The following is a 10,593-nucleotide window of genomic DNA, read 5'->3' on the forward strand; positions in this document are numbered from 1 at the left end:
GAAGACAGGCACTTATACACTAACTTCAGTACACCGACAGGTAAAAGGGAGCATGGAGAGGTTATAGAAAGTCTTCTGGAGAAGGTGGTAACTCAGGGAAGGAGTGGGGGCAGGTGAAGAAGGTTACAGGTAGAAGGAACAGCCTCAGATATGCAGGGAACCGCAGGCACTTTCACTCGCTAGAAGCTAAGGCATCTAAGGAATGCAAGAGATGAGGAGGGCCCTGAATGTTGTGCTGCAGGTCGCTGACCTTCGGGTGCGAGGGATGAAGGAGATGGAACAGGTGAGGTTGATCTTAGCTTCCTGGCTTGGGGAACTCAGGGGATGATGCCACCATTCACTAAAATGGGGACTAGCTGAGAGCAGTTTCTTGTGGGGAGGGAGAAAGTGAGGTGCTTGTGGGACATCAAAGTGGGATATACCCCGAAGAGATGAATGAGTTAGTTGTGAGCTCAGGGGGAGAGTCTGGGCTAGAGAGGAAAAACAGACGCAGAGATTCAGTGATCTGTTCAATATCAAAGCTGGTTGGTGGCAAGCCCTGGCCTGGGGAAGGGAGGAAGGTAAGGATTGAGAGCTCAGGCTCTGGAAGCTGCCTGCGTGGTGTAAGTCCCTCTTCTTCCACTTACTTGACATGCGACCTGGAGTAGGTTAAGCAATCAGAGCCCCATAGTCCTCCCTTGTAAAATGGGGTGTATTGTTTCCTATTGCTACAGTCTTCAAACAGCACAGATCTATTATCTTACAGTTCTGGCATCTGTAGTCTGGAAACAGAGCTAAAATCAAGGCAGGGCTGTGTGTTCCTTCCGGGGAGTCTAGGGGAGGATCTGTCCTTTGCCTTTTCCAGCCTTTATAAGCTGCTTGCATTCCTTGGCTTGTGACGCCCCCCTTCAGCAGAAGCATCGTGTTACCTCTGCTTCTAGCATCACATCTTCTCTGACACACCTGCTTCTCTCCTTCCCTTGTAAGGAAGAGTAGATTGGAGGGGAGAATTGGGAGTTTGTTTTTGGTCATGTGAAGTTTGCTATGCCTGTCAAACATCTAAGTGGAGATCTGTTAAGTAGGCAGTTTGAGTTCAGAAGAGAGGCCTGGGTGGAGATATGAGATGCAGTGAGGGAAGTTACTTCAGAGGTCTTTACCCACAGGGGGTTTCAGTGTTTAGAGATGAAGATGATGAGAAGAAACTAGCAGAGGAGACTGAGAAGGAGCCATCAGTGAGAAAGGAGGAGAAAGAGTCATGTGTTGGAAGCTGAGCGCAGAAAAGTTTAAGGAGCGAGTGATCATGTCAAATACTGGTAGATTCTATTATTATTACAATTCACCACACTATATTCTCGTACTCTGGGGGAAATCTATTTCCAGAAGACCTCTGAAATTAGTTTGAGGAACCATTTCTAACATCACCTTTGTTGTCAAATGAAGTTCTACTGCAGGGCCCAGGGCACTGGGCTGGTAGACACGGCGCCCGAAGGAAGGCCTGGTGAGGTAGCAGAAGTGCACCATCGTCAACAGTTTTGTCACTGGCCCTGTCAGTGCGCTCGCCAGAAGCCCAGCTGCCCTCCTGGAGTGAGCCTGGTGAGGGATGGCTGTGGATGCTGTAAAATCTGTGCCAGGCAACCAGGGGACACCTGCAACGAAGCTGACCTCTGCGACCCCCACAAAGGGCTGTACTGTGACTACTCAGCAGACGGGCCTACGTACGAGACTGGAGTGTGTGCATGTAAGTGTTTCCTTCTGCACTGGCTGGCGAATGTGGAGTCTAGACAGGATTTTTGCCTGCACTTGTTACTTTGGAATAATCAGCTTAATGTGACTAAATAAGAGGTGGGTTTAGTTTCCATGCACCAGTGAGACTAGCCTTCTCATGTTGGACACCATGTGAAATGAGCAGATGTTACACACACATTCAGAAACCTGTTACTTCTATTGCATTGAAATGATCTTGCAGTTCTTCTCAGGTAATTGCTTTTAATGATAAAAATAGGAGAAATTATGTAAACGGCCTGACTCATTAAAGTGCCACAAATGACAGCTTTTGTTAATACTGTCAGAAGCAATCTGAATTCAACCTTTTCTGTGACTAAAAAATAATCTTTTTTAAAATGTAAGGATGTATATCTAGTATTCAGACATACAGCTTTAATCTCAGTCTTCCCAACTAACCGTCAAGTTACTGTACTTTAAAAATTTATTTTATTTTATTTTTGGCTGCGTTGGGTCTTCATTGCTGCACACGGGCTTTCTCTAGTTGCAGCGAGCGGGGGCTACTCTTCGTGGCGGTGAGCGGGCTTCTCACTGCGGTGGCTTCTCTTGCTGTGGAGCACGGCCTAGAGCTCGCAGGCTCTAGAGGGCAGGCTCAGTGGCTGTGGCGCACGGGCTTAGTTGCTCCACAGCTTGTGGGATCTTCCCGGACCAGGGCCTGCATTGCCTGCATTGGCAGACGGATTCTTAACCACTGCACCACCAGGGAAGCCCAAGTTACTGTACGTTTTACTGAGGCACATTTGTAAATAGAAGATAGGGGCACCCCACATCACAACAGGATCCTCAGCTTTATGGGCCTCAGCTCTGGAGACTGCTTGAGACCATCTAAACCTATGCCTTGACAATAATTCAGGATACCGATTTATTGAGGATTAAAAAAAAATTTCTAAGGGAAGAGAAATACTCATGTCAGCTGGGTGGTTAAGTTACTCTGTAGAAAAGTCTAAGTGGGAAGGAAAACTACTAGCAGAAGTTTGGTTGTAAGTATGGAATGAGAGCACATCTCTGGAGTTGGACTGAATGTGTGGAACAGTTCAAGTTGATAGCCTGATGCCCCTGTCAGCACTTGACTATTGTGTATTGGTTAGGAATGTAGGCTCTGGGTTCAAATTCTGAGTTCTGTCTGCTGAGTGACCTTGATCAAGTTGCTTAACCTCTCTGTGCCTCAGTTATATTATATGTACTTCCTATTTTATAGTTGTTAGCAGGATCAAATGAAATGAAGACACAAAACCCAAAACACCTGACACAATATCTGGTATGTAGTAAATTCTCAAAAATGTTAGCTATTACTTATGGAAATTCAACAGGAAAAACGTGACCTATCAGACTCTGGCATTCAGGATACCCCTTTCTCCCAAACAGTGCCAGGCAAGGTATTTCATTAACCTAACAAACACTTAGTGAGCATCCACTACTGAGCTAGACACTATGACCAGCAGGTGGGGACACAACAGGGAAAAAAGAGATACAGGTCCTGCCCTCGCGGAGTCAGAGTTTATTGTGTCAGACAGATCTTTCCACAAGTAATTTTATGTACAGTGTGATGAGTATTGTAACAGAGCACAGCCATGAGGATGGGGGTGGGGATGATCTATAACTGGGGTGACAAACTATGGCTCAGGGACCAAATCCGCCCCACAGTCTGTTTCTGTAAATAATGTTTTATCAGAGAACAGCCACACCAGTTCAGTTACATATAGTCTGTGGCTGCTCTACAATAGCAGGGTCTAGTAGTTGCAACAGAGACCGAATGGTCTATAAAGGCTTAAGATATAACTTTACAGAGAATGTGCTGATTCATCATTATAGAACAATGGTTTTTAAACTTTTTTTTGGTCTGAGGATCCCTTTAGTCTTAGAAATTAATGAGGAACCAAAGAGCTTTTGTTTATGTGAGTTACCTCTTAGTATTTAATGGATTAGAAATTTAAAAATATTTACTAATACGTTTAAAAATAACAAACCCATTGCAAATTAATAATATATTATTTGTGAAAAAATTTTACTTTAAAAACAAAGAAATTAGAGAAGAGTGGAAGTGGAATTGTTTTACATTTTTGCAGATCTCTCTAATGCCTAGCTTAACAGAAGATAGATTCTTACATCTGCTTCTGCATTCAATATATTGCTATATGTTGTTTTAGTTTGGAATATATGAAGGGATTCCAGCCTCACACAGATACGTTGTTGGAAAAGGAAGGAATATTTTAACAGACTTTTCAGATAATTGTGAATATTCTTTTTTCATATTATATTAAAACTTGAGAAGTGGAGTTTCTTAAAAATTCGCTGCATCACTGCTAATTGTGTGGAATCGGAAACCAAATCAATGACCTTTTCAGACTCTGTGACATTAAAATACTTTCCTCTATTCAAAGACCCACTTGGAATGGGGCTTTTCCTCAAGTATAATTTTGTAATACCATCACTGGTTATTTGGAAAATACCAGTTTGGAGCAATGGGTTATATGGATATTTTAAAAAATCACATTAGTTAGTACCAAAATTTTCAGAAAAGTCTACATATTGGGTAGCTATAAAGATCTCAGTGGTGGACACAAGTTTTCCAAAATTCTAATTTTTGCTCAAAAGCTTAAATTCTGTTACTGGCAACAAGTACTGTCAGTTGTTTTCCTTGAAGTGACAGGCTCGTTTCGTTGATTTTCAAGAAAATGTCTGCCAAATACCCAAGTCTGAATAACCATGAGGTATCCGTCAAGCATCTCTTCAGGGGAAATTACCACTAAAAAAGTGGTTACTTCGGCCCACAACCCAAACAATAACATAGGTGCTTTTCCTCGAGATAACTATTGTACTTTGGTACACTATCTAGAGAAAGGCTCTATGTAACTTCCTGTTTTGTCACACAGAATATTAAAAAGACATGTATATTTGATCACTCAGATTTAATAAAATTAGTAATTTTTACTGTGTCATTAAGGACATTCTTAGGTAGAACTAAGAACTTTAAAAAACAGTACGTTTATGTACAAGTGTATGGCAAGGAAAAATAGTGACTAACCTGTACAGTTTGGTTCACGCTGAAGTGTCAGCAGCAGTTTTAGCCACTGCTGCTTTTGCACCATCAGCACAAATGTCAACACAGTGAAGTCGGTCACATCTTAGTATTCTGAAAAGGTTTTGACCTTCCAGTTCTGTGAAAGGTCATCAGCTACTGTGCAGTATTGTGAACAATTTATGATTTCTTCACCCATTCACTTATCCTAACTCCCTAGGAATATATCCTAGCCTGTTGGGCATCTGGGGATATCTGTCTCACCAGCCATCAACCCAGCTCTGAGGTTTACAGTCATTATCCCAGTTCTATACTCATAGTGATTTTTTATTAACTTTACTCAAGAACAGGGAACAGGGTCTTAATTTTGAAGGTGACTACTCAGGGCTGATAATCTACGATATAATGAAAATGTCTAATTTTCACTTTTTTTTTTTTTTGCGGTATGCGGGCCTCTCACTGCTGTGGTCTCTCCCGTTGCGGAGCACAGGCTCCGGATGCGCAGGCTCAGTGGCCATGGCTCACGCGCCCAGCTGCTCCGTGGCATGTGGGATCTTCCCGGACCGGGGCACGAACCCGTGTCCCCTGCATCGGCAGGTGGACTCTCAACCACTGCGCCACCAGGGAAGCCCTCATTTTCACTTTATACAGATGTTCTGTGAAGGAGGTTTCACATGTGGCCTAAAAAATTGAGAACTATATTTCATAAAGGAGATAGCTATTTCCTCTGTGGTTTATAACTGAAGTCTAGACTATCAGTTATGGCTTCTTTGGTGATTTTGCTCTTCTCTCTTTTCAGATCTTGTAGCTGTGGGATGTGAGTTCAACAGGGTACATTATCATAATGGCCAAGTGTTTCAGCCCAATCCCCTGTTTAGCTGCCTCTGTGTGAGTGGGGCCATTGGATGCACACCTCTGTTCATACCAAAGCCGGCTGACAGGCACTGCTCTAGGGCTAAAGGTGGAAAGAAGACGGATCAGTCAAAATGTGGCCTGGGGTCATCACAACAGCAGCTGTCAACAAGCTACAAAACAATGCCAGGTACTCAGAACTGTCTCTCATGTATGACTTCGCCTGGTTTTCTTCCATGTTCCTTTTATGTACCACAGGAACTAAGGAGGTACTTACTGATTGGTGATCAGTGTGAGATTTAGTTTGAGTGTGCCACCATGCTCAGTCTCTACCTCAGGCAGGTATGCTCTGAGTATCTGTAAAGGGAACTTTATGATGTTTTAGAGTTTTTCCTTTTCTTTTGGCCGTGCAGCTCATGGGATTTCAGTTCCCTGACCAGGGATTGAACCCACGCGACGGCAGAGACAGCACTGAATCCTAACCACTAGATCACTAGGGAACTCCCCAAATATTCCAGTTTTTGAAAGCTCTACTAGGTCAGGAAAACTCTTACTACCTCTACTTAAACTACCTCTACTTAAAACTCTTACTACCTCTACCATTTAACCTCTTCTCAGGCAAACTGACCAAATATTATCCACATGTACCCTGGCCTGGAAAAACTTTTATCTGTATTGTTCTATTATGGGCAAGAAGTATGAACCATCCAGTTCCAAAAATTTCCAAAGGCAACTTTTCCATATGGTAAAGCAGAAATGGAAGGCTATGATCAAAAATATTTGAGGGTACATTGATTTGTAAACATTTCTAAAAACAGATAAAACTAATGTAAAATTACCCTTTCATTCACTGAAAATGAAGCTTAACAATTACCAACTTCTCTAAATAAATGTGCACACAGGCATTTTTAAGTAGGTTACCCAGGTATGTGTGTAGTCAGAAACTTGTAATGAGAATCTTTATTACTCACCTGGAGCACCTGGCCATTTACAGTTGGCATCAGTATATTCACAAACCTTATAGTTTGGTCTGCTCTAAGCTAGCACCTTATTTAGGTGCCAAGGCTTTTTGGGGACAGGAGTTTCAAAAATGCCAGCAGATGAAGCACAGGTGAGGAAGGACTCAAAAAGGGCAATATTGCTGCCTGGTTATTATTCACATCTGTGCTTTCATCCAGAAATTAAGAATGCCTTTTTCTTGAAATTTGGAGCTTAGTAAATGAAAGATGCCATGGAAATATGGAATACTTATGTATGCTAAAGACTCCTAAATTCACTTATGTGGATAGTTAATAAAAGCAACTATAATCAGAGAAATGAGTCTTAGATCTTTAAAAACGAATTCTTAAAGGAACATCCTCTGGGATTCCAATTATGCCAATTCAAAAAACTTTAACAGGTTACAGCAAATCGGCATTCACCATCCGTGGTTTTCAGCTAACCGCGTGATACTGTTAATGCTCTAAAAGTTTTGAAAATATAAGCCAAATTGTTTTTTTTAACAAATGTACAAGAACAGTTGATTTTCTGCATTGGATCTTGGTGACCCAGTGTTAAGTTCTTAGAACCCATGCGTGAACCTCCCTGGTGAGACCACCGTAGAACAGCAGTTGTCCCCAAGGCCAGGCCTTTGGGTCACGGTCAAGTTGGTCTCATTTGTGAAGTCAGAGCAGTTTCAGTGGATTCAGTTGGAACCTGGTTGGAGGAGGCGTCAGATGGTCATTCTTAGTGGTCAGTACTTTGCTACAGAAAATGAGAAAATCTCCCAAGTGCGCTCTAGTAATTAAAATATAGGCCTAGATATGTTTAAAAGGAAGTATATGTTCAGTCTAATGTCTCTCCTCTGCTTAACTTTGAAACTGTACTTATGGGCCCAAACAGGAGTTTGCTTTCAAAGTTGAGCACAATGACACACACATACTTTAAGATATATTTGTGATAGTAATTTATATACTTAATTCCAGACAGTCTACAGTTGGAATCTAGCTTTTGCTTTGTCAGCAGGAAGCATGCAATGACATAATGCCCCTATGCTTTTCTCACTGCTCACCGAACACTGAACTTGTACTTTGAAAATTTCTTCTAGTTTTCTTGCCTTTTAATGAATGTTAAGCAATTGCTGAACTGCAGCTCTTGGCTTAACTCTAAGCGGGGTTCTTGGTAATATGATAATCTAACCTACCTTTATTTATTGCAGATGCATGCCAAGCTTTTAACCTGCTTCCTGCGCTGAGGTCTTTAAACTGTTGTCTACCTTCCAGGTATCTCCATTTTTCTGCTTCCTCTCCCTCAGTTCTGTGTGCAGTGGCAAGATCCTACTGTAATAACACTGACAACAGTATCAAAGTATCACTTTATTCAAAGATAGCACATACTTCAAAGTGAATCTTCCCTATCAAGAAGGCATTTTTTTGAGGGAGGGGTGGGTGGTTCCTTTTTAAATTGACATTTTAATGTACGCTGAATTTTGCTGTGTTAATTGCAGACTCAAATCTCCACCTTACTCCCAAAGCACCCACTTTAGGATGCATATTAACCTGAAGGAAATGCTTTGAGACAATGAACCAATTAGTAGTTTGCTTAAAATGAACCAAGTGCCTGATTCATTCATGAGCAGAACAAGAGGGAAGCTCCCCATGGATTTACAAGATGGAAGAATTATTATGCACTCTTTATATTTTCATTATTCACCCCCTTCCCCTCCCTTGTTTCTCCTAAGCTGCAGGCAGTGGAGGGGGGCTCTGCCTATCCAACCCACTCACCCATAGATCCGTCCATGCATTCCGAAGTGATATGAAATGTCTAGACAACAGAGGGAATACCATAGGCCTGATACCATAGGGAATGTAATAGTTAAGCTGAGTGAATAAAATGGATTGCACATTTTTCATGACTTAGTATAAGTATTTAGATTAGTTCAGTGTAACGTAGAGAATTTTCTAAAAGACTAGATTTTAAAAAGTGGAGAAGAAAATAACTGGTCTCATTGATAGCTGAATTCTCAAATGTAACTTTTGTATTTTAGATTTTAACATCACGAAATTTAACAGTAAGACCACCTTGTTCTGATTAATATCTTGAATTCCCTAATCCTACTGATGTCTGTTTCAACATCTGTTGAAAATAACATCAAGCATGAGGCAAGAACCAGGGAAAAGGCAGATATCCATCAAAGCATAAGCTTGTTTAGTACTCAGAGGATGGGCTACGCAGAAAGAAGCAAATGGGTACTTTACTCAGTTTTTCAAAGATAAAGTATTTTTATTCCTCCTAAGATACTGCACTGTAATACTTGATTGAAAGATAATTTGGGGAGTGGGAAAAAGAGAATAATTAGACCATAAGCTTATTTTATTCTGAATTACTTTATATAAAGTTCAGATCTATTAACTATTAGCTTAAAAATAATGATTAAAAATTATCTACCTACATGAATACATATATATTTATACACATGCACTCCCTCCTCCTTTATTTTAGCTTATAGGAATCTCCCACTTATTTGGAAAAGAAAATGTCTTGTGCAAGCAACGAAGTGGACCCCTTGCTCCAGAACATGTGGGATGGGCATATCTAATAGGGTAACCAATGAAAACAGCAACTGTGAAATGAGAAATGAGAAAAGACTGTGCTACATTCAGCCTTGTGACAGTAATATATCAAAGACAGTAAAGGTAAAGTTTAAGTAGATTTAACTTCATGATAATTCAATATTGAAACTCCTGAAAAGTATGTGTGTGTCTATGTATGTGTGTGTTTTGGAAGTGTTTATTAATAAAACCACTTCATTATAACTCTTAAAGTCAAACTATCTTGGAGGAAAGCAGATATTAACTGCACTTTGTGGGAAAAATTTCACCAAGCAGAGGTAATGTTAGGGTATCTAGAATCAACAGGTTAACAGCTTACTAGTGTGGGTCTTGATCAGCCTGATTTGTTGGGGCACCCCACCATGTATATTGTTTTTCCAGAGAGGATCCTTTTCAGATTCTACCTTCTTTTTCCTATATTAATTTTATGTAGTGGAATCAGAGCAATTGATAAGATTTTGGTTGCTACATCATAATTATAAAAACATTAGGAACATCAGAGAAGTTCTGATCTTATGTATCACCAACTTGGAGAGGGAACCACACTATTTCCAAAATGCTTTGCTTAGCTACTACTTGCCAAAGGACTATGATACAATAATACATACTCTTAAGATTGCTTGGGATAACTAGAGCTGGTCCTGCTTCTGTGACTGTCTCGAGTAATTTTTAGAAATGCTACAAAACCAATCTTATCCCTAAGTAAGTTATTCCCTATCCTATTTATTAGAAAGCTGACAATTTCAAAGGGATTAAGATGTTCATTCATCTATCCATCTACTTAAAACTGTCTGAGCCATATTAGAGAATTTAAGTCTTGGCCCTTAATATTAAATAAAACAGAAATTTTCATTTATTGTGGAACTAAGTCAAGGGTAGATAGCAGAAAAACATTGGGGAGTGGGTCCTATAATATGATGGAGGAAGCACAGGGAGGACTTCCTAGGTCCTCTGGTGAGAGGGGATTTTAAAGGCAGAAAAGAAAGGGCTGGATGTCACTAAATGGCAATTATTAATGCCCTGAAATTATATCTGTGTATTTATGTAATAGTCCACAAAGTATCGCTTTTCTGAACTACTGTAATCAAGTTTAAAGAGTGACTTCTTAACGTTATATATCTTTTCAGATCCCCAAAGGAAAAACATGCCAACCTACTTTCCAACCCGTCAAAGCTGAAAAATTTGTCTTTTCCGGATGCTCAAGCACTCAGAGTTACAAACCCACTTTCTGTGGGATATGCTTGGATAAAAGATGCTGTGTCCCTAACAAGTCTAAAATGATTACCATTCAGTTTGATTGCCCAAACGAAGGGTCATTTAAATGGAAGATGCTGTGGATTACATCTTGTGTATGTCAGAGAAACTGCAGAG

At 40.6% G+C, this 10,593-nt stretch overlaps 1 protein-coding gene across 2 annotated transcripts in view; it reads left to right on the plus strand.

Moving 5' to 3' along the window:
* The window catches only part of CCN6 (cellular communication network factor 6), a 28,790-nt gene extending 18,330 nt beyond the window's left edge, over nt 1-10,460 (plus strand). Inside the window, exons 2-5 of one of the 2 annotated variants that reach the window (XM_079938877.1) lie at nt 1,420-1,717; nt 5,580-5,822; nt 7,830-7,893; nt 9,113-10,460. In XM_079938877.1, coding sequence (XP_079795003.1) covers nt 1,420-1,717; nt 5,580-5,822; nt 7,830-7,893; nt 9,113-9,119 — 612 coding nt within the window. In that variant the 3' untranslated portion in view covers nt 9,120-10,460. Of the gene's footprint in view, nt 1-1,419; nt 1,718-5,579; nt 6,033-7,829; nt 7,894-9,112 lie in introns of those variants that run through there. The other variant, XM_079938876.1, reaches the window with a different exon arrangement.
* The last annotated feature ends 133 nt before the right edge of the window (nt 10,461-10,593 follow it).

Source organism: Stenella coeruleoalba (genome assembly GCF_951394435.1).
Source record: "Stenella coeruleoalba genome assembly, chromosome: 12".
In the NCBI taxonomy this organism is placed as follows: domain Eukaryota; kingdom Metazoa; phylum Chordata; class Mammalia; order Artiodactyla; family Delphinidae; genus Stenella; species Stenella coeruleoalba.